At 44.6% G+C, this 23,574-nt stretch overlaps 1 protein-coding gene across 1 annotated transcript; it reads right to left on the reverse strand.

The window, feature by feature from the left end:
* Positions 1 to 1,734: 1,734 nt before the first annotated feature.
* kpnb3 (karyopherin (importin) beta 3) lies at positions 1,735 to 23,335 on the reverse strand. Its single transcript, XM_083758778.1, has 26 exons — positions 23,131 to 23,335; positions 19,923 to 20,003; positions 18,689 to 18,881; positions 18,084 to 18,186; positions 17,735 to 17,831; positions 17,281 to 17,385; positions 16,833 to 16,955; positions 16,155 to 16,275; positions 15,543 to 15,630; positions 14,860 to 14,966; positions 14,585 to 14,709; positions 13,469 to 13,558; positions 13,019 to 13,192; positions 11,749 to 11,967; positions 11,119 to 11,202; positions 10,453 to 10,585; positions 9,707 to 9,828; positions 9,179 to 9,275; positions 8,622 to 8,794; positions 7,491 to 7,602; positions 6,795 to 6,850; positions 6,194 to 6,316; positions 5,206 to 5,425; positions 3,795 to 4,023; positions 3,410 to 3,551; positions 1,735 to 2,858 (listed from the first exon to the last, which is right to left on the reverse strand). The coding sequence occupies exons 1-26, from the start codon at positions 23,206 to 23,208 to the stop codon at positions 2,772 to 2,774; spliced, it is 3,282 nt and encodes a 1,093-aa protein (XP_083614904.1). The 5' UTR covers positions 23,209 to 23,335; the 3' UTR covers positions 1,735 to 2,771.
* Between the last annotated feature and the right edge of the window lie 239 nt (positions 23,336 to 23,574).

Consider the following 23,574-nt stretch of genomic DNA (forward strand, 5'->3'; position numbering starts at 1 on the left):
CCTGCAGTTTGAATTTCATGTCATGGCTGTTCACCTCATACACTGCGTACATGTGTTCCTTCATCTCCTCGCACTTGTCTGTCACCTGAGTGGAGACAGGGAGGGAAAAAATGCTTACTTAAACCAATTTAGACCTGAAGACAATTCTACAAATGTCTTCTAAATCCTGACAGTTTTCTGAAAAACCCTATGTTTCTATGTCAGTGGTTCTCAAACTATTTCATGTCAAGGACCCCTAGAATTATATGTATTTGGCCACCGACCCCCATCTCAAAAATATGTTGTTCCAGTGACCTCCCAGAAGCAAAGATTTGAGTAAAATTAAAGAATATAAGATTTGCGCCACATTTTCAATATTTACAAAAGAAATATACAAAAGAAAGTTGATGTCACCTTCGCCATAATCATGTCCTTAATGCTGTCCATCATCTTCATCGTCTTGTTGACCTCATAAACCAGGTCCTGCATTTTGCTGCTGATGATATCTATCTTTGTACTGCAATCATTTGAACGTCATAGTATAAATAAAATATATCTACATGATATAAACAATACATAATGGATTTCATGAAACGGAAGGATGACTTCTACACAGTAACACACATGCACCAAATTTAATCTCATGATGAGCAAGATAACTGACCATTCAGAAGCACTTTACCCCGACTCGCCCAGTCTATATGTCGAAGTGTGCCTGAGCATTGAACAAGATACTTAACCCCCAACTACCGGGTGTTGTAATAATGGCAGCCACTGCTCCCAATATATATCTGGTGTTGGGAGGAAACCTCATAACTCCAAAATGTTCATTTTTCAGGAAATTAAGAAAACCTTATATTTTTTTAAACAAAGCAATACTGCCTCATCAAAGTTGGTGTTGTAACTTTATATATTGTCAATTACTTCCATGAGAGGGGGAGAAGTGGTGGAGTTGCTTTAGAAGACATTTTGAGGGTCCAATGTAGTTGAGGTTTTGTCCAAAGCACTTTTTACTACTTTCCATTGGTTCAATATTTTCGAAACAACACACAGATGCAAAGGGTGTTCAATAGCACTGATTTATGCCAAAAGAAATCTAAAACCTCAAAAATGGAGTTATGAGGTTTCCTCCCGACAGCAACGATATGTATGATGGGTAAATGTAGAGCACAAATTATATGTATGTGCAGATAAGATGTACTGTACAATAATTATTAATTTATTGACAATTATGAGGTACCTATGCATTTTGGTATGGTATGTTGGAATTTAATACATTCATAAAGAGAATGAACTGCCATTACATGTATGAACACAAATGTAGCCACTACCGGATGACCAACTTTAGTGCCCTTTGCTTTTGTCTTAAGAGGAACATCATATTGTTGCAAAGAATCCAGCAGATACTGCACTTCACAAGCAGAATGCCCTTTAACTATCCAAGTGGAATGGTGTTTTATTATTAGATTACTGTAGATTGACCATCGAGATGTAGATCATCCCACCTTTTCATCCCACACCTTCTGATTTGCCTGTCCAGCATGTGGCATTCACTTTCTTATTTGCCTGTTGTCCCAGGACACATTATCCATAACAAACTTCAAAAGCCTGATTGTTATTGAATGTCCTAAATGTATAATGTAAAACTATAATTCAAAATGCTGCTCCAATATTGATTTACTCGTTTTAGTTCCAACTAGCAAACATGGCCTGCAGCAGCCTTTAAAACGTTAAAAGATGACACATTCTTCAAAATTCTCTCAGCTGGAATTTTATTAGTTGGTCGATGGCAAATCTCCCAGACAACAATGATGTGCGTTAACTATATCATTTTGTTTTTCACCCCAAAAAGGAGTGAGAGTTAGCCACTGACACACATGCTGTTAAGTCTTCTGACATTACCCCCCCGTGAGCTGGGGGCAAACAGATGCCATTTGTCCCCCAGGTCACACACTAGGAATTACAGATCAAGAAAAAAAAAAGAACAAAATAAAATGAAATTAAACAAAAATAAAATGATTCACAGGAGGCAGGCAGTGATCACCCCATGTGCACAGTGCACACGCCCCCCACCACCTCGTACAATTCAGCAGTCAAAGTCTCGAGTCCCATCCCCCTGTTTCACCATCTCTGGCCACCCAGAGCACTGATAATTCCAACAGTTAGTTTTCACTGGGAAATATTGGAGTAAAAGAATATATAAAGAACATCCCCATGAAAGACACAGCTAACCGTCAGGTAATGCACTCCAAGAAAAAGAAAAGTGAAATGCCCAGATATGAGATCATTTCATTTGGAGTTGAGGGCAAATAATGTGATATACTCTTAGCTTTTCCCTCGGCGCCATGTTGAGAACCAACATCACTTCTGTCCGGAAGTAGAGAGACAAGTCTGCTCAGTAAAAGGATGGCGGGCGTGGCCCGGCAGGGTTGTGGCTGTGGAGATGGGAGGGATATTGTCCATGGAAAACCAAAAGCGAGGGAGGGAGGGGGCCCTCCTTGTCGCTCAGTCCAATCTAATCCAGCACTTCCGGTACACCCAATTTCACAGAAGGTCATTTCATTGACTTATCGGAGTGGAAGGAAGGATTTCGGGTTGGGGTTGGGGGGGGGGGGGGGAGGGGGGTTGGGAGTGTGTGAAACCAGAGCCAGGCTACAAAGAAGTCCATACATACACACGCTTGCTCACTACAGGTCAGAGCAGGAGGGATTCTATGAGCCAGATGTCAGTCATGGTCTGATTACATGGTTGTTTGCAGGTGAGGTGAGGAAGGGGTGGGTGGTTATGATGGTTCAAGCCGTGTTGAGGAGATCCTGGATGGCTTTTTGCTGAGTTTCGTTCAATGTTGACACGCACTGCGTCCACAGTCCTCCAGACATCTGGCGGGGCAGAGAACAATATGGTCAATTGATTTGGGAGCAGCATTTAGATATTTTCAGGGTTCAATATACCGGTACTATATTTTCAGGGTTCTTGTCACAATTTTGAACGTAAAATGTGAGACTTTTTATAAGACCATTTTAACTAAGACCTCGACAAAAGTAATTTAAGACCCAAATTAATGTTAAATATATATATATTATTTATTTTTTTAAACACGATATAACGTTCTGCTTCTCAAGACATACTCACTAACTGGGGAAAAAAATACATATACATAAAATGTATATTAATCTGTAGTATTGGCACAACAGAACGTGAGAAATACCAGTAGTAGGCAAAGATAGATTTAAGACCTTAAATTAAGACATTTTAAGACATTAAGGTCCCGCAGGAATCGGGATTTCGTCTTTTCATGGAACCTTAGTTTAGCCAAAAGAAGTTCAGTCTTTTCAAGACAATGTTCTGAGCAGAATCATGACCACTTACTACACATTTCTAGCAATGGGAAAAACAAACAAACACATTTTCAAGGTGCATTTCTCTGTACCTGTACTTGACGGATGACGTTTGCCAACCGTTTGCTGCATGGATCCTCACTTTTCACCGATTCATTGGCTACTCCGTCCGCGATGATGAGGAATATTTTGGGGAGGTTCGAGTTGTCTGGTCCGAGGACGATAGGATTGTTGCTATGAGGATCAGGGACAAAAAGTTAAACATTGTGAGGAAGGATTGCAAGCCTTATGAGAAAATAATTTAGGTGGCAATGTAATTGTGAATGGCGATGGCCTTTTTAATTTTGTCCTTTATTTTTTTTAATCGCTGCACTAATGATGGGAATGCCTTCCTGAACACTCAGTATGAGGCGTTGTAGACAACACAGTAGAGACAACCTTCCAACACCTGTCTGTGATTGGCACTTCCCACCTTACCTTTCAATGAGATCACACAGGAAGTCAAAGGTGTGCACGGCCTCTTCCTTGTCTTCGTTGAGCGGCAGCCAGTTCAGCCAATGGGGCAGGATCTCGTTGACGTTGGCACACTCGGGCCGGTACCGCATCACCTTGCCCACGGCCGAGATGCAGTTCTCTGTGGCGTTGACGTTCTCCTTGGAGCGAGCCTCTGCAGACTGGATGACTCCCACCAGCAGCGGGATGGCCTCTGGAGGGAGGGAGGGAGAGAGAGAGAGGGCACAGTAGTAGGAGACCACGGTTTAGAGCAATGGTTCCCCAAACTTCTTCACGACAAGGACCCCCCCCCAAAATTGACACTTAACCCATTTAGACCTGAGGTAGGTTCTACAAATGACTTGTAAATCCTGACAGTTTTCTGGAAAGTGCATGTTTCATGTTGCATGTCAGTCACTCAAAACATTTTCATGTCAAGGACCCCCAAAAAAACGTATATTATATATATATCCAGGGCCCGGAAGCAAAGATTTGAGTTAAAAACGTTCGCTCTGAAAGAAGAAGATTTTTTTTTTATATATATAATATATATATATAATTTTTTATTATATATATAATATATTTTATTATATTTATATATATATATATATATTCAAAGATTTGCAACAAATTTTCACGATTAAAAAAAAAATAGCACACCTACGAGCTTGTAGATCTGCTATTTTTAAATAGCTAAAGCATAACATAATGCTTAAAACACAAAAAAAGGGTTCCCGACCAGAATGAGTTAACGGCAAAGATACGGCAGGGACCCCCCATAAGAATCTTACAGCTCTAGCAGTGATTCTCAACCAGTTTAATTTCAAGGACCCCCAGTTTGAGATGCATTAGTCTACGCACCCCCATTTAATAGAATTTCCATCTCTGAGACCCCGATTTATATTGTAAAATCAATGTTCATTTAACTCTGAAGAGTGTACAAATGGAACCAAATGGACTCTTGTTCCATTTGTACACTCGAGTTACCTACCGATAAGGGTCCATTTGGTTCCTAATTATCTTTTAGCTGGGCTCCCCCTGGAACTCTCTCAAGGACCGTTTGGGAACCCCTGGTTTAGAGGATAAGATGGGGGTCTGCGTTACCTACGATAATAGTGTTATAATAGGAGGTTTGCGTCTACCTACAAGGCAAGGTGGGCCAGATCACTGACATTTAACAAATTAAGAGTATTTACAAGCTCACACCGAATAGAGATGCGTAGAATAGGGATAGTAGAGTTCAATTAAACCCTGGTTGTCAGGTACCCACAGTGCACACTACCAGGACAGTACCTGCATTCACCTGGAGTCCCAGGAAACCAGATAAATGCATTTTTACTTCAGATAGTAAAAAACTAATTAACATCCTTTGAACTGGGGGAGGGGGGTTAGCTACCTGTGCAGAATGGCCTGTAGTTCTCGCCGCCATTCTGGGCCATGACCCCAACGCCATAGGCCGCAGCCTGCCGCACCTCGGGACTGGTATCGCACAGGGACTGGAGCATGGGTCGAAGGAAGACCTCTGCGTATTTGAAGGAGGTGGGACTGCAGTGCTCCACCACGTCGTCAAAGATGCACAGACCCCACTGTCTGTCTGCCCACGGCCTGCTGGGGCACTGGAGGAGCAGAGGGGGAATATTTAGAACATTAGAACTTAAAGCAGGGCAGGAGTTCCAACCATTTTATCACCACGGACCGGCTGACAGTTAAAAAATAAATATATAAAAGTCACGTGTAGTTCGAGAACGAGACTCGACCGAAAAAGCGATGCAGAAAAAATAAATATGGATGGTCCCTTATGGTAAAACTTCCTCGTCACATTTTATCTTGCACCTCCATTTGATTTAAACAAAAACAAATACATTATTTAGGCTAGGCTCAGGGAAGAGGACGTCCCTGCCATGCATAGTCCGCCACGGCACCATTGGAGGTGCGACAAAGAAAGCAGGAAGACCATCCTTCTGTATGAAATAATGATTATAATTTCTCGTTTCATGTTGAGGTAAAGATTGTTTTAACTTCCATCACAGCACAATGAGCACATGCAGCTCCGTTTTGGGCCTATGGGCTTGTAATCTAAACAATATTTAGAATAAAAGTACTGTAGTATCAATCATCCTTTTGATCTTGCAAGAGCGCGTTTCTTAGCACCATGAAATGTGGCCAGTGCAGAGAAAGAAAGAGACTTTCTTTGCTGTCTTTACATTTTCCCCCCGCATACAATATTTTATATAAAATGTCTGCTTCCTGCTGCATGTTCCAATTTTTAGCTCATCACTTCCACCCTATAGCAGAATATGGGAATTTGGGCTAGTTCACTTATTTCAACACAAAAACGACCTCCCACTACTTAAGTGACAAGTACTCCTCCACCAAGTACTCACTATTAGCTGGACAATTAGCTGCAGGAGTTGTTCGAACCAAGGCAGTACTTTCTCTTTGTAGCTGCTGAAGACTGAATGCAGAATGTCTGACACTTTGGTAAGGATGTACACGTCATTCTCATCCTGATTGAAAATAAAAACAAACTCAATTAAGCCGTGGTAGAACGGATGACACACGAAAAGCAATTGCCTGCAGTAAGGCAGGCAGTTTGAATAGTACGTAGTAGGAATCAGTTTCTCTTGAGGATTTGGTCAGGACTCAGGACAGATAGTCTATACCAGTGTTGATTTCGTCAATGTTCGTCGACTACCTTTTTCCACAGACGAAAACTAAATGAAAACTAAGCTACGACGACTAAAACTAAATGTACTGACAATCGTCAAATAAAAACTAGACTATGTTAGATAGGACTAGTGGACAAGAGATCCAGTCATTTTACAATATTGATTGCAAGCTGAAAATAGCAGATCTACAAGCTCACAACTAAAATCTTATGATATTTAGTAGACTAGAACTATTCAAAAGAAAACTGACTAAAACTAAAATAAAATGTTGCTGCTAAAAACACCACTATACAGAGTGAGGTAAGAGAATTCTTACCTCATCCTGTAACGTTTCCTCCACTTGCTCATCGTAGTCCTCATCCTCTCTCTTGGCTGTGGGGAAACAGATGAAGGTTCATAAATAAATAAAAATCACACTCGTGTGAACCGAGTGGTGCAACTCCTCTCTCTCCCCCCCACCCCCTTTCTCTCCCTCATTAGCAGGCAACAGTGCAGCACTGTCTCTCTCTCCACGTTTCTGGCAAACAGCGCCCCTACTGGTGCTCATTATACTGGTGCTCATTAACGTCACATACATAGGTGAACCGACGTCATAGGTGAATACGGACATTGCTGTTCCTTGGAGTGGTTGCACCACTCAAAAAGAAGAAACAAAAATTCACCAGAACTAAATGAATCGGGGCTGGGAACTGAAATTAAAGCCTTTTTCATGGCAATGACTGAACACCTCGCATTGAAACATCTGCACCAAATGTGGATACCTAAGGGAGTGAATCTCAGGGTCAGTGAGCCAATAAACAAGCCTGTATGAAATCCAAGTTGCATGTAGTGAAAACATCACATACAGAGAAAAGGACGTCATGTGTGCAAAGACTGATACATAAATAATAAAAAAGGACAATACTGCCTTTTACTTATTATAGTATTAGTCAAGGTATCGGTATCAACACCAGTATCGAACATTTCGGAACTAATCCCTACTAAGGACCGGCTGAAGGAACAAAGGACACACCATGTCTGAGATCCTGGTTCTTAAAGTGCTCCTCGAGTTTCCCTTTCAGAATGCCTCCCAGCTCCTCAAAGTGTTCGTTGTTAAGGCAGCCATCTCCCATCAGCTCGATGCACTGCCAAAGGAAGAAAAAAAAGATGAATTAGCAACGCAATAGCAGAGTAGAGAATAGAGTAGTTTAGGGATGAGCATAATCTTCACGCTAGGAACAAACGACAACCTTGGTAGCATGTCTTAAAACGTCCTTTTTAACCCATTCTGACCGGGCACCCATTTTGGTGTCAGCATCATGTTATGCTTTAGCTATTTAAAAAATAGCAGATCTACAAGCTCATATCGCGCCACCGAGTGGCGCGATACGAGCTTGTAGGTCTGCTATTTTTGAAAAATCGAAGAGCGACTGACATTTTTAGAATCTGATCTCAGGTCAGAATGGGTTCATCAGACCAGTGTGTGTCCAGTGGAAACCTCGTATGAATCTGATCTCAGGTCAGAATGGGTTAAATACCATTTTTTTTAAACGCACGTGTCCTCAATTTAGTTATTATGTCAATTCAATCGATTCCTCCTGACACCTTTGTGTGTCATCACTGCGGTTGAATCCTACTGGCTCACCTACTGAAGGCCCCGCCAACACTCCCGTGCGGACATGTGCCGCCCCAGCCTGTAGGAATACATGCAGTGATGTCACCCTTGCCGTCTGGCTTCCTCCCCCCTATAGACACCACGGTAGATTTGAACCCACAACCTCTGTGGTGGTGGGCAGACCAAGGTTGTTGCGGTTTAATACGGTTTCATGAGATCTACCGTCCCGACTCCCGAGGCTAGTCATAAAATGAACAGACGAGAGGACACGAGTCTTTCTGCTGCCATGCTCTTAGTTGACTCCCAGTCAAATGTTGTTCATTTTAGGTTTCTTCTCTTGACTCATTTCCATAAGATACTTGTGTAATGGATAAAATCACTGAGCTCCACTAGCAGATCAGACGTGCGTTATTCAGAGGGGAGCAGAGCAACAATACAGCAGGCACAGAGGGACAGCGAAACATGACAATACATTACAATAGGGAAAGAGGCCATCTTGTGGCGATAGACTAATAGCAGTCTCCAACAAAATGTCATAAAACACCTTACCTTGGCGAATGAGTGCATGATTTCTGATAGAACGTCCGAGTCGGGCTCGGTGCCGATGGCTGTGATGAGGGCGCCGCACATGAAGTGCCACATCTGGGTGAGGTACTCGGGGCCTCGAACCCGCGCACACTCCAGTAGCAGTGGCATGGACTCAGCGGCTGCCACCCGGACACGTAGGTCACAGTCAAGGAACATGGCCGAACAGTTACAGCATTCCAAAAGCCTATTCACTTAAACACCCAGCCGTGTGTCACTCGAGAGAGTCGAGAGCCCTTTAAGCATATTTAACCCATTTTGGGTGGGAACCCGTTTGTGTTTCGCATTAGGCTATACTTTAGCCATTTTTGACAGATCGTGAAAATGTGGCGCAAATCTTTGAACATACATTCTTTCAGAGCGAACATTTTAGGCATTTCAAGTAAAGACACCTTGAGGTACCCAGTCAGCGAAGTACTGTATAGACTTTAAATGGATAACACTGAGAGATCTTAACAACAATCTGGGAACATCGAGAATAATAACACATGTGGGGGTAAAAAACAGTGAGAGAAGGATATCATCATGGAAGTAGAATTTGAGCAGAGGCACCATCAGTTTCACCACCTGTTCCGTGTACTCCACAAAACCTTCCTTCAGCTCTTTGGCGTAGCATACCTGCAACAGAAAAATATCATAATACCATCAACTCTTTGCAAATGAATCCAACACAATCATTGGCTATTGTATGAAGCGTTGTGTTGCAGTGTCTCAAGCAAATGTCAAGAAAGTGGCCTAGATTTGAATTCCCCATTCAAAACATTTGAGCTCAACCAGAATGCAACACATCAGCGTAACACAATAAACCAAAATGTGTGAGCTTTTTTCGATCACAGCTCATGAACCTGTATCAGTCTTGGAATGAGACTGCCCTTTCTATCACAGCTCATGAACCTGTATAAGTCTTGGAATGAGACTGGCCTTTCTATCACAGCAGGAACCTGTATCAGTCTCGTAGTCAGACTGGTAATGGCCATTGACAGCTACACCGTACTGATAAGGTACTTACAGTAAAGTCTTATGCAAGTTTCTAGTCAGTGATGACTCACCAACATTTGGCAGGCAGTGGCCTTCTCCTCCAGGCCTGCCGTCTTGATGCCGAAGCTCTGCTGGTCCCCCAGGTTGACAAACTCCCAGCCATCGTCCTCCGACATGTTCTCCATGTCCTGGGCTAAAATTAACACACACACACACACACACACACACACACACACACACACACACACACACACACACACACACACACACACACACACACACACACACACACACACACACACACACACACACACACACACACACACACACACACACACACACACACACACACACACACCACACTTTGTGAGCTTGTAGATTGGCCAACCACAACTATGATGAGTATTATGGAAAAACAGCAAACAAACTGGCATATTGTGATGCATTTCAAACTGTAAAAGTAGAAAGTGCAAAGTAGAAAAAGTCCTTTTGCACACCTACTGAAATGGACAGGAGCTACTGAAATGGACAGGCACGTAGGAGTAACGAACTTAAGAGAAAAAAGGGGGCGCGCACAGTCTTCACTTACAAATACATAAATTGCCTAATGAAGGACCGAGCAACCAAAACGTAGTATCGGCATTCAACAGACAGATCTTGCAGCCGGAGCGGCATACACAAACGGGTTTTGCACAGGCTCTAAATAATGGCCTCTCTGGGTGCAGTAGTGGTCTGGATTCAAATACCATGAGGGAAATTCAACTCCAGCACATGCATCGATCGACAAGGCCAACAGTTAATAATTCGGGGGACTTACTGTCCAGGAGAGCGACCTCGGGTTTGATGGAGGCCGTCTTCATCAGGGGACCCATCACCACAGGCAGGTACTGCTGGAACTCCTTACCCAGGATTTTACACATCCTAGCCCATGCGGAGATCATGTAGGAGATCTAACACACACACACACACACACACACACACACACACACACGTGTGAACATGCACAATAGCAGTTTTGCAGAACTGAACAGAATATAGACGGTTCTAGCCCATTAACATCTGGAACACATGTGTGACACCTTAGCTTTTACTTCTTTAACCATTATTTTAATTACTTTAGCTGTTGAATAATAGCAAATATACAAGCTCATGTTGTAGAGCTTGTAGATCTGCCAGTTGTGAAAACGTGGCAAAAATATTTGAATATATTCTTTCACAGCAAACGTTAACTCATATTTGCTACGGGGGGAGGGGGTCCCTGGAACAAAAACATTTTCAGATGTGGGTCCGCGACCAATTACATATAATTTTGGGGGTCCTTGATCTTAAATAGTTTGAGAACCGCTATAGAAACATTATTATTTATTTATTATTATTCAGAAAAACCGTCATGATTTAGAAGACATTTTGTAGAATCGGGTCTAAGGTCTCAATGTGCTAAAGAATGAAACCACAGTGTGTGTGGGGCTCTCCTGCTTCCTACCTGAGGATCGTCATCTTCTAGATCGTTGAAGTCCGTCTGGGTTTTGAGCAGCAGCTGCATCACGGCCGAAGCATCAGGCATGAACTATCACACACAGAAGACAAGAGGCATCAAGGCATGAACTATCACACACAGAAGACAAGAGGAGGGTTGAAGGAGTGCATGTAATGTGATCTGGGAGTGCCACTTATACTTCAGTCCACTGGAGGGTGCTGTGGGGTACTTAAACACCAACAACAACAACCACACACCTGCCCCATCCCATTACATCCTACTTCAAAGCCACATACAGATTAGTAACTCCAAGATGGTTGTAATAGAACCATGGATTATAAAACAAAGGTGCTGTGTCCAATTTGCCAGCTGAATGTGAGTGTATCAAAGCAGTTTCATTGTCTAAAACTGGTCAATCGCTACATATGGCAACCATTTTACATATATTTTGATCTTTTTAATTTTGATATAATCACATACGACGGCCTATTGCCCCCACGTACATAATACATATTACAAATATTTAGATGGAAGCAGGATTTCCATCGGCAATGTTTGACCTCGGCATCCATGGTCAACGGTTCTCCAGTAGCCGATGTTTAACAGGTTTTGGTTGAGTTGCCTCCAACAGCATACCTTGTCCTTGCCCACAGCCAGGCCAATGAGGCTGATGCACTCGATGGTCTTGCCACGGAGCAGCCGCAGCTCCTTCTGCACGGCGTTCTCCACAATGTGCTTGAGCGACGGCATGAACAGGTCGTAATACGGCACAAACTTCTCCTCCGCCGTGTCGGCTACGGAGGCAATGGACGTTACCACCTGCTCCAGGACCAGCTTGGTGCCCTTCTGGATCAGCTGGGGAAGAGAAAGGAGTGTGTACGGAGCTTAGTACGCAGGCAGGCACGGTGGGTTCTAAACGGTTACAACAACAACCCTGGTACGGTTTGATTCTGGCCGGACACCACTACCCTGTCTTTCTACTGTCTAGTATAGTTGGAAAAAAGAAAAAAAGTGCCTCCCTGCTTGGAACTCGGCATCACGGGTTGGATTGGGGGTCCCTGGGAAGTCCCTGCGACATACTAGCGTCATGTCTAGAGGGTGTATTTGGACATCAAGCTGCCTCACGCTACAGAAACAACCTACGCTACGGGCCTCACGGCTCGGCAAGACTTACTATGGTCAAGTTTCCATGGAAAAATAACGTTAACTATGCAATTTTCACCATTTTATGGAATACAGTACATCAAGCGCTAGCAAAACAAAAGACGGCACACTTGGACAAATGACTACAAATAGTTATGACACCCAAACAAACGTCAATAGTTTTGCAGTGCTTTGCAGCTCAACTCATTTAGATGAACAAGATGCAGAGAAACAAAACAACGAATTGAAAACATGAACATTCAAGCCTTGTGCCATTTGCATTAGAAACTGGCAGTGTGTGTGTGTGTGTGTGTGCATATCAGTGTAGTTTTTAGTCAGTCTCTTGAGATTTTAGTCAGTCTCTTTGTCACATTTTAGTCACCTGGAATGTTTTAGTGTTATGATATTTAGTCGACTAAATCTACAGGTGATTTAGTTGACTATAATGTATTTTGGCGGGCCTTGATGCCGTCGTAATTTCACCTGCTGAAAATAGCCGATCTACAAGCTCAGCGCGACGCGTTGAGAGCTTGTAGATTGGCTATTTTCAGCATGCAACAAAGTGTAAAATGGTCCACTAGTCCCTTCCTAACATTTTAGTCTAGTTTGCATTTGTTGACGAAATTGTCAATATATATTTAGTTTTAGTCATCATAGCAGAGTTTTAATTTAGTTTCCATTTAGTTTTTCGTCAGTGGAAAAAAAGGTAGTCGACAAACATTTTTCGACTTAGTCGACGAAATCAACACTGGCGCATCTATACCTCCTGAAGCTTGGCGACCATGATGACGTGGAGATGCTGCACCAGGCTGTCCAGGTAGGGGAGGAGCAGCGACTTGGGACAGTCCTCTGTGAAGTTGATGAGGGCGGCCGCGGCGTGCGCCTGGACCCGGGGGTTGCTCTGGTCCTCCATGGTCTGTAGTAACGCCGAGATGACCTGGCCGTGCAAACAGAGGGAGGGGAAAAGGCGTGGGGGTGGAGAAATGTGTACCGCAGTTTACTAGTATGTCATTTGTGTGTGTGTGTGTGTGGCCAAGTTTGTGCGTGTGGCCACTCCCAATGCCCAACTTGGTCCGTTTGTGTGAATTTTGGCAGTGATTCGATTGGCTGATCAACCCATAACGATGATTTTATTTGACTAAGTACATATAAAGCAGGGGGCCTTCACAGCGGTTTAACTCGTTTAACAACTCAAAAGTGATTTCATACCAACCTTGTCGTGGAATTTCTTTTGGAAGGTGGGGGCAAAGTCTGTGGCCATCTGGCCGATGGCGTTGCAGGCCGCGTAGCGCACCCTGGGGTGCTGAGAGGGAGAGAAGAGCAGAGTCAAAAACACTACAAGACCTGCGGCAGACATTGCTGTACATTCAAATCCTGAAAAACTGGCTCATGGGTAAACACACACGTTAAAACATTTTGGTTCACTGTGTGAAGGGATGTGTGGAATGACAAACAAAGGGACCTAGCTGAACTTGCTGTGCATGCAAATCATGACAAAGCTATTAAGCATGTCCCATTGTCCCAGTCCCAAGTACATTTGACCATTCTTTATCATTTAATGGACTCCATCTATGCACACGCGCCGTTTTGGAAAGAACTTGGACCCCTTCCCCACTTCCTTCCAGGGCTGGCCAAATGGAGACTTTTATTAGCCTTGACGGCTAATTAACCGTTAAGGAAAAAATGCGGCATTTTTTTATCCTGACAAAAGACAAATACAACAGGGTTTTTTGAGTCTCAGAACACCTGGACATGGGAATTAGCAGCCGCAACGTTAACATGCGTTATCATGATGCACACAGTAGCCTAAAAGGTGTTTTGAGTTGTTCCACAAAATGGAACAACCGGGTCCATTTGGTTACACTCCCACATTCTATTCAAATGGCTATTACAGACGTTACCACTGCTTTGTGCATGTTGGTTCACTGGAAACACTCTGCTACACCAGTGGGACTCTCAAAGTGTCCTTGAGTGGGGTCCAAATGGCCCCGTACAGGTCCATTTGGTTCAATTTGTACAAATTGAAATTAAAGTTCAAGAACCATTGCACACTAAATGGAACAGAAACACCTGTGAACGTAGTAGGGAAGCGCCCCGGAAGTAGGAAGAGTTATTCTGTGTGCATATAGTAAAATGGCTATAATATAGCCCATTGCAAAACTGCAAATGAAGCAACACAAAGTGAAACATAAATCCAAGGTTTAAAATTTTAGTTTAAGTGACATAATCTGCATGCTGTTTAGTGTTTATGTGTGGTTAGGCTATACTCAAACCAGTAAAAGACACAAAGCACTATTCAAACAGCATGACTTAAACATGCATGTCTTACAGGGTCAGAGCAGAAGAGCAGGACGAAGCTGACTATCTCGTTGAGGATGGCCTCCATCTGCTGGTGGCAGCCCTCTCCGATGGCCGACAGAGCCATCAGGCCTGCATGGCGATACTTCCAGTCGGCTGCAGGCAGGTAACGAAACAAAATATTTATATTTGAATAAAAAAAGGGAATTGTTGAAACGTATGTCATGAGAAGATGGCTGCCATGTGAATATGGTCAATGTTGTTCGAAAGAGCGTGTGTGTGTGTGTGCATCATGTGAAAACGTACGGTTCTGCAGCATTTGCATGATGTGCTGTTTGATCATCGGCAGGACAATCTTGCCTCCCAGCCCACAGGCGATCCTGTCCAGGGCGCTCTCCCCTGCCACTGCGTTACTATTGGGACACAGCGGAAAACACCTTTCAAACATTACCGTAAAAGAACATTGCCACCCAGAGGTGTGCATAGCCGAACCACTTGGCTCAACACCTTTGATTATGCAGGGCTTGATATTGGAATAGTTTTGATCACATATTCTCCCGTGCAAGCTTGAAATATAACCGGGAGCATTTGTGTGAGTGCAAATAATTGTACAGTCTAGAGAGTACACTGTATGTATGTAGATTCTAGTAAATTCATTAGAGTGTCTTCTTGGTATGACAGTAGGTGCTCTGCAGTGCGGAGACAGTTTGCTCGTTGGAATGACGTGGCAGTGAAGTCGCATGAATGCTTTCTTTCTTTCAACATTCAAATCAAACGAGGGAGAGATTGAAAGAGGAAGCACAATTTTAAACAGACTGTCAGAACACAAAACACATTTTCCTAATTCCCATTCCTAACTTTTTGAAGCGGAGTACTAGTGCCATCCTTGCTGCACATTAGCACGGCATACAGTGAGTGAGTGCATTGCACAGACTTACACAAGGGCAGAGAGCCAATCATTCCTGGCCACGTTGTTGAAAATATGTTACCTGTCAAAGTCGTCATCCTCCAGTTCGTCGGCCATAGCCCACTCCTCGTCTTCCTCCAGGTCCACCATCATGGTCAGCATCTGGGGCACTGAGCACACACACAAAACCATGGTTAGCATTGGTACAAATACTATATTTGGTTAAAACACAATCATTGACTTAAACCCTATACAATTGACCTATAGCAAAGCCCCTCCACAAACTGCTATGGTCCAATCACGGCTAAGCATAACACGGGTTAGACAAACCTCTCCTCCAATAGTTTTCCTATACGATAGAAAATTGTTTAAAAAAAAAATTCACACACATTTTTCCAGTGCATATGGCAGGATTTGGAAGAGATTTTGAAGGTCTCGTTCAAAAAAAAAAAAAAAAAACAGTATTTCATGTGTAAAATCCATGATACTTTCCAGCCCATTTTCAGTGACTGCTTGGCCCGGAATAGGGGATGCTAGGGGTTCATGTGGTTAAATTAAAAGGCAAAGCCTGAAATGAAATCTACATAACAAGTCTAATTAGGAGAGTTCAGGAGGCAGGTGGAGGGCAGTGATGCAAAGGACAGTTCATGTGTTGTGCCGCGAGAGCTGCTGCCGGCCTTCCTCCCTCACTCACCACTCTGAGCCACTATGGCCGTGTGCTTCCGCAGCATGGCCGCCGCCGTCTCCGACAGCGTGACGATGACCTCCAGGGCCAGCTGCCTCTGCATGTTGGTGAGGTTGGTGTCTGCACATAACTTTAGAGGGGACAATTAACAAAACAGGTCATCTATTCATCTTAATGCATTTACAACGTGAAATGATTTAATTGGTCAGCAGCCAATTACATATATATTTGGGGGTCCTTGACATGAAAATGTTTGAGCACCACTGACATAGAAACATAGGGTTTTTCAGATTTGTAGAAGCGTCCTCAGGTCTAAATGGGTTAAGGAAAGTGGTATGCATGCACTGGGACCTGAATTCCGACGGAGCATTAGTCCGACATGCGGGAACAACGGTCGGACTAGCGCTCAAACATGTGCTGATCCCGTGCTTGCAGTTATGGTTAGGTTGGGGTTTGAGAGGTAGGTTGTCGTCTAATGATTGTTGGACCAATAATAGTGTCGGAACTAAAGCCTGCACTACAGTATGTGTACTAATATTTCCAATTTCCAGCCAGTTGCAAGAAGAAAAAAAAGGGGAAAAAAACTAACTTTAAGCTGCAATCAATCGAAATTCTTTGAATTGGACTCATGCAGCAGAAATGCACTTTAAAAAAAACAGCCAGGAAAAAGGGAACATGTGCACTCACCTTCAGACTGAGCTGCAGTGTGGCCTCCAAGTTGGGTCTCAGGTATTTTGGCGCCGTGTCTGCAATCTCGACTAGAGACTTGAGCACAGAGTCGTCTGCCTGATAACACGACTCGTTCACCGCCTGGTGGGAGACATTACGTTGTGGTTAGTCAAGCGTGTGGAAAATACATGGTAGCTGACTGCAATAAAAAAAAAAGCATAAGTACCGGTACTCAAAACAAGATTCACACTTTGCATAAGGGTTTATTTTCCACACACATGGATCCATTCAATTTATGTGAATCCTAGTGTCCCTATTCTGGGGAGAACATTCAGTGAAAATGACAGTCCAATATGCTCATCACGATGCATGTATAAAAGTCAAGTGAAATACGACCACGTCGCCCACTGTGACATGACTCATTGAAGATCAAGTTTTAAAAATGTGTACAGGGTTCTCCACTGACCTGCAGAATGCCGGGCAGCAGGTCAGCAAAGTGTTTGAGCAGGGCCGTGTTCCCCTCGTTGGACAAGACGAAGGAGCACGCAGCGCGTGCCGCCAGCATACGGATCTGAAAAGTAAACAAATATTTTTTTTACGCAAGATGTTGAGTTCTAGTGATTTGACTGGTTGATTTCAGCTTTTGAAAAACATATCAAAATAACGATAGTGGGTCACACACACACACACACCAAGACTTCAGTTCAAAACATTAATTTCATTTTTGAACCGGGACAAATGTTTTCGGCTCGACACCGATGAAGGCTGGATAGCCGAAACGTTTGTCCCCGTTCAAAAAATTAAGCGCACCTACAGTCAGAGCACGGTGGTCACATGAAAAACAAATTTGTATTTGTATGATTATTAGGGATTTGCTAAATCAAATCAGTACAATCAAGTGCCCTATGAAGACTCTTTACCTGCGTGTTCTCCTGGTCCTGCATGCACTGGACCAGCATGCGTTTTATAACCTCCATGTAATGTTGCTGCTGGTTGCCAAAGATCCCAGGGAAGTTCCTGGTACACACACAAGAAAAATAACACACGTGTCAGTGGCCAGTGACATGTGGCGGATATGAGACAACAAATATAAACAAAAGATTAAGAACTCCCACTTGCTGTAATGTCTGTAAAAACAAATTGGCAGAATATCTTGGAAAAGTCATCATGATTTCGATCTAAGGTTGATACCATCTGCATGCATTTGGAGGTTCTGAAAGCAAATATCTTAACTGCTGTGGCAAAGACAATGTTTTAGGTGGAGCTTACCAGAATATGTGCAGGGCAGCCTCTCGCAAGCCCACGTTCTGAGAGTTGACAGAGTCAAACAGGAACTTGAGCAACTCTGGCCATTGGTTGTTACCATCGTCATCTAGAGATGGGAGGAGGGGGAATTGACAGAAAATAGAACTTCAATCATTATGGTCAGAACTGACATTACTAATATCTTCCGTTATGTTCTTCTAAAACAGTGGTTCCCAAAGTGGGGTCCCTTATGGACAGTTCCAGGGGGTCCCCAGCTAAATGATAGTTTGGAACAAAATGGACCCTTATGGGTATGTAACTGAGCATACACCGAGTTAAATTAACATTGATTTTACAATATAAATTAGAGTCTCAGAGATAGAAATGCCATTAAATGGGGGTCCGTAGCCTATTGCATGTCAAACTGGGGGTCCTTGAAATGAAATGAGTTGATAATCACTGCTAGAGCTATAAAAATCTTCTCTTGCACCCCATTTGAAGGTGCAAGTGTTAATTTGGGGGTCCTTGACATGAAAAAGTTTGGGAACCACTGTTCTAAAAGCATGACTCCCTGAGGAGCGAGGGGGACGTGTGTGAAGAGGAGGAAGAGGAAAAAAAAGGGTCTTTACCGATGAGATTGCGACACAGCTCGGCAGCGATGTCACAGACCTTCTTGCGGATGGTGGGCGCGGTTTCCTGCTGGATGCTGGAGAGCAGCTCTGTCTTTATGGCCGTCTGCATCTCCAGCGTCAGGCCGGGGTAGATCTCCTCAAACGACGACGAGAGCAGCCGCCGGAGCAGCACTGCCGCCATCTGTTTGACCTGGACCAGATGGAGGGGTGATTTGATGTTACAGTTATGTGCGGTTCCAAAAAAATTAAATACACGTTGGGGTAGTTTGTGTCATCAAAGCATAACCAAATGGTTTTCTAGTCATACCGGGGCGATGAGGGCATTTAAATGGCTCCATGTCATTCTAACTGTCATTTAGACCTCTGGGTCAACAGGTAAATGTAGCCAATTTAAAACTGTAATCACTAATCAGTACCAGAAGTAAAAAACACAGGTTTTATATGGATTGTTATGAAAACAGGAGTGCTTTGACAGTTCCAACAACAATAACTGTCTTGCAGCATCTCACAAAACAAAAAGGCAGAGTCACACTCTGCCGGACAACCATCCATTTAGCTGCTCCTGTTTCAAAGCTCTAAAATAATCGGTCATGAGGCAAAAGGAAGAAGAGAGGCACGAAAGGGCCAGGCTGCCCCGTGGACGACAGCGAGTTGTCACTCGCCAAAATCATGACGCGCACCAATACTCTTGTGGGGGGCCATGTACACGCATTTCCTAATAACGTCTCAGCTCAATACGGGCATACTTCAAAGCAAAGTTAAACCAGATTGACACTTTAGCTTCTTGCATGCATGTCATGTCATGTATAAAAAAATAGCAGATCTACAAGTTCACCGCGTGACACGGCAGGCTGGCAACGAATCAGGAATTGTGGTGCGATGTAAAAGTAAGAATGCAAAATGCTTAACATCAAATGTGACGAGTCGAGAGGCGTGTATGCACACCACATAATTACATCAGGTTGCACGAAAGCAGCTCATGAGTCATGACCTGCCAGTCATCTTACAAATTAGATGCAGGGACAAAAGATTCCCCACCAACTTTACAGGGGAGAAGAGGAGATAAACAATAAGAATGTTGGAAACACCGACATCCAATTCTCTGCGGTGGATTGATTTCCTTTCGAGTCGAACAGGCGCAAATGGATAAAAGGCCCTGTGCACGTATACTGGTAATAGCTAAGGGCCCTAGGGGGACCAGAGATGATGTTGTCGAGCCGTACATACATACCTCCTCTGTGGCGGCTGCATCTCTGATGGCCTGCAGCAAAAATGTGATCTTGTTCTGGCCAGGGATGCTGTCGTAGGTCTCCTGCAAAAAAACAATTGGGGAGGAAATTAGATTTCTTGGATATGATTAACTACACACCGCGTACGACATCATCATGCCCATTTTGGTGCAAGCCGCTTTCACAAAGCGAGCCCAAGCGACAAGCGTGTAGCCGAAAGTGTTGTTGATTTGTACCGAGAGTTAAAGGGACATTTCACAGCTGGAACAAACTCCAGTCACTTCAATGTTAATAGTATTCGTATCGTAGTAGATAACAGTAGCACAATTTGAAATTTGCACTCTATGGCCAGAAAAATTATGTAGTCTGTGTGTTTGACTGGATTACAACAATGACCATAATGCTTTGGTGCACTGCTCATGTTTATGGAGAAGTGGAGGGGCTCTTGCTGAGACAACATGTCGTCCAGGAAGGAATTGAGAACAGGGCCTGTGACATCACAGACACTTTGAAATACTAAAATATCTAAAAACACATATTACCCACATAAAAACCGCAGGAAAGTGTTTGTCTCCCAAACAGTGGTGTCATGCTCGCCGTGATACCCAAAATAAATGTGACGTGCACACGGCAGGAAATGAACACGAGCGTGCATGCTAGGTTTTCTGGCAGTGGGCGTGGCCCTTTATTTTCACACCGTGTCAAAAAGTACTGTGCCCAAATGAAATGGCTACTACTTTGCATTAACCGTTTACCTGAATGCATGTCTCTTATACAAGTTTGTCTGATTATTTATGTCTACTTTTGTGTTTCTAAACTCTTATACACTATAAACAATATAGGCTTAGGCCATCAGCTGTTCTGTACGCATGCCATGTGCACATGTAGGCGTGTGCAAATGAGTACACACGTGCGCATGACATCATTAACATGCCGTGGTACCAGGGGGAGAAAAAGAAAACACTGCTCCCTAAAATCATTAAAATAAGATCTGGTTGCAAAAGGGGTGAAGTGGCCCTTTAAACTCACTGCCCCCGAAGCACGTTTCAGTGCAGCGTATCTCTGGGCTTGATATGGAATACAAGAACCCTCAACCCCCAGACCATTTACGTCAACTATGAGACGCAGCCAGTTAAATAGAAACAAACAATACCATTACTGTTATTGAGCTACACAGCATATTGTATGCCTGTGAAAAACAAGAGCCTTGCTTTACCGAGAAACAACACATTTCACTGGACCAGAGCGAATCGAGAGAGGAGCCATGCCTGAGGATGAGCTTAATAACACACATATACATGCTTTAAATTCAAACGCTTCTTGGAATATTCAAGGAATGTGAGGCTGGGATGCTTGGTGATGTAATGGTCGTTTCTCCTGCCCCAGCCATGAGAGCAGCCTTGGGGGGTGTGCTAGGTTAGGCTAGCCCACACTTTTGTACAGCTGCCAGTTGCTTACTTCAACTAGCTCAACGTGGTGGGGTATTAAATGTCTGAGGGGGCATCCCCCCCACCACCACCACCTCCCCTGACCTTACATACATACTCCGACATACAGACATCTGACCAGAAATGTTGGGATGTCTCGTTTGTTTTTGTAATCTTGGGCCTCCAAACTCATGCATTGGAGGGGCGCACGCATACGCCTGGGTGACAGCAGACTGCTGGGCGAGCGCTGGCGCTTTGGAATGGGGGGGGGGGGGGTCAGATCAACATATCTGCCTGGGTGACAGCAGACTAGTGGGCGACGCTGGCGATTTGGAATGGGGGTCAGATCAACATATCTGCCTGGGTGACAACAGACTGCTGGGCGAGCACTGGCGCTTTGGCATGGGGGGGGGTAAGATCTTAATTTCCGGTCCTGTTGAGAACTCTAGTTTTCGCCGACTGCCGGGCGAGGCTGCACTAATTACTTTGGAGCAGGCCCATCTAGGAGTTTAAATGGACAGGTATCGGTCAAAAGGTAGACAGGTCAGCTCCATATATGGAGATCTAAGGGTTTGAAGTCAGGTGTAGAGTTGCTGGCCAATATTGATGACATCAGGGATCTGTGTGTGTGTGTGTGTGTCTCTCTCTCTCGCTCAACCGGGTGGATTCCAGTGAGCTTAGCAATCGCGGCCAGTGGTTGTGTATTAGAAAGGAAAGTGCTGACCACTGGGTGAGGGATGAGGGCGATAAGATTCACCCAGCTGCAGCCTGCCATCCAAAAACGTGAGGGGAAAGCGTTTGGTTAACAACAATGCCATGTATCCGCGGATGAGAGGCTAATCGCGGTGTCTGTGGTGGGGGCAAGAGAAAGTGAATAGGCCAGCTAGACTAGACAACTAGACATTCAAATCCCTTGGGACCGACTAATCCACTGACTCACATCATCAGACAGTGTCCGGCAGGGGAGGAACGGAACGCGCCAAATGGAGCTAATCAACCACACAGATTAGCTGTAATCATATCATAAACTATAAGGACACGATGCCGATGGGTAGTTAATTTGGTCTTTCGGGTTTTGTTTTTGAATATTTATGCTTCAATGAACCAAATCCAGGCCACAGCAGGGGCTTTGCGTGTGGTCTGCATGCATAGTGATCAGTCCCCGTCCCCCCAAACTGAACGACCACTCAGTGAAAGCCTCTTTCACGTCTCACAGTGAAACGTGTTTCCATTTCAAGCTGTCTCATCGTCGCTTTATTAGTGCTGGCCAACACAAATTAGCCTGCTAGCCCAGCCCAGCCGCTACGATGAGCTAGCAGGGTAGACGCTAACATCTATGTGTGTCACTGTGGTGTAGTATTGAGAAGTTGGGGGTTTATACGAAGGACCGGGTCCAATGATCTGGTCAACCCCGGGCAGCACGCCGCCTCGGCGGGCGCCACTCGTGTGGTCTCGGCGTCCGGTCCGGGTCGGCCTCAAGATGGTTGCCGGTGCCAAACTACGCAACATGGTTGAGTCAGTGTGTTTGTGTGGTTAGCGTTGGAGCTAGCGGTGGTTAGCGTGACTAGTGCCGTCTGTGAGGCTTCAGCGAGCTCACACGTGTTGCTACCGGGGCTGTGCTACTGCTAAGGATAGATGATCGCTCCCGGATAGCATGGGGCGTGCTAACGCAGGCTAAGCAAGCGAGCCAGGGACGTACGCGGGGCAGCCAGCAGGCAGCTCACTCTCTCCTCCTGCCCCCGGCCTCGGGAGGAACCAAACAACCACGGCGATCGGCTCTCACCTCGGACTGTTTCCTGATGTTGTTGTCAGGGCTCATCAGGTTGCCCAGGAGGAGGTAGAACTGCTGTTGCTCCGCCATTGCAGCGCGATGTGTGGAAAGAAGAAGAAGGACCAGGGGAGGAGGAGGAGGGCCGTGAGATAAACCAACCACCCGGCACTCACACACACAACGTTATGCCGATCGACCGCCTCTCTGCTGCTCCTCTCACCGGACACACACAATGCTGCCGCGGCCCCATTGGCTTCTCTTCACGGCCGCACTCGCCGCTCGTTGGCTGCTCTGTGCTGCGGTAAACGCACCCGGTTGGCCCACGGATTCGCCGCCAGACGATTGGGTGGGAATCCACACGGAAAAGGCGGATGGGTTCCCCCGATTGGTCCACCGCGTGAATCGCCAAAACGCGGGAAATGGACACATGTTGAGGAAAATAGAAAACAATATAAA

The sequence above is a fragment of the Protomyctophum parallelum genome (genome assembly GCF_964188405.1).
Source record: "Protomyctophum parallelum genome assembly, chromosome: 23".
In the NCBI taxonomy this organism is placed as follows: Eukaryota; Metazoa; Chordata; class Actinopteri; order Myctophiformes; family Myctophidae; genus Protomyctophum; species Protomyctophum parallelum.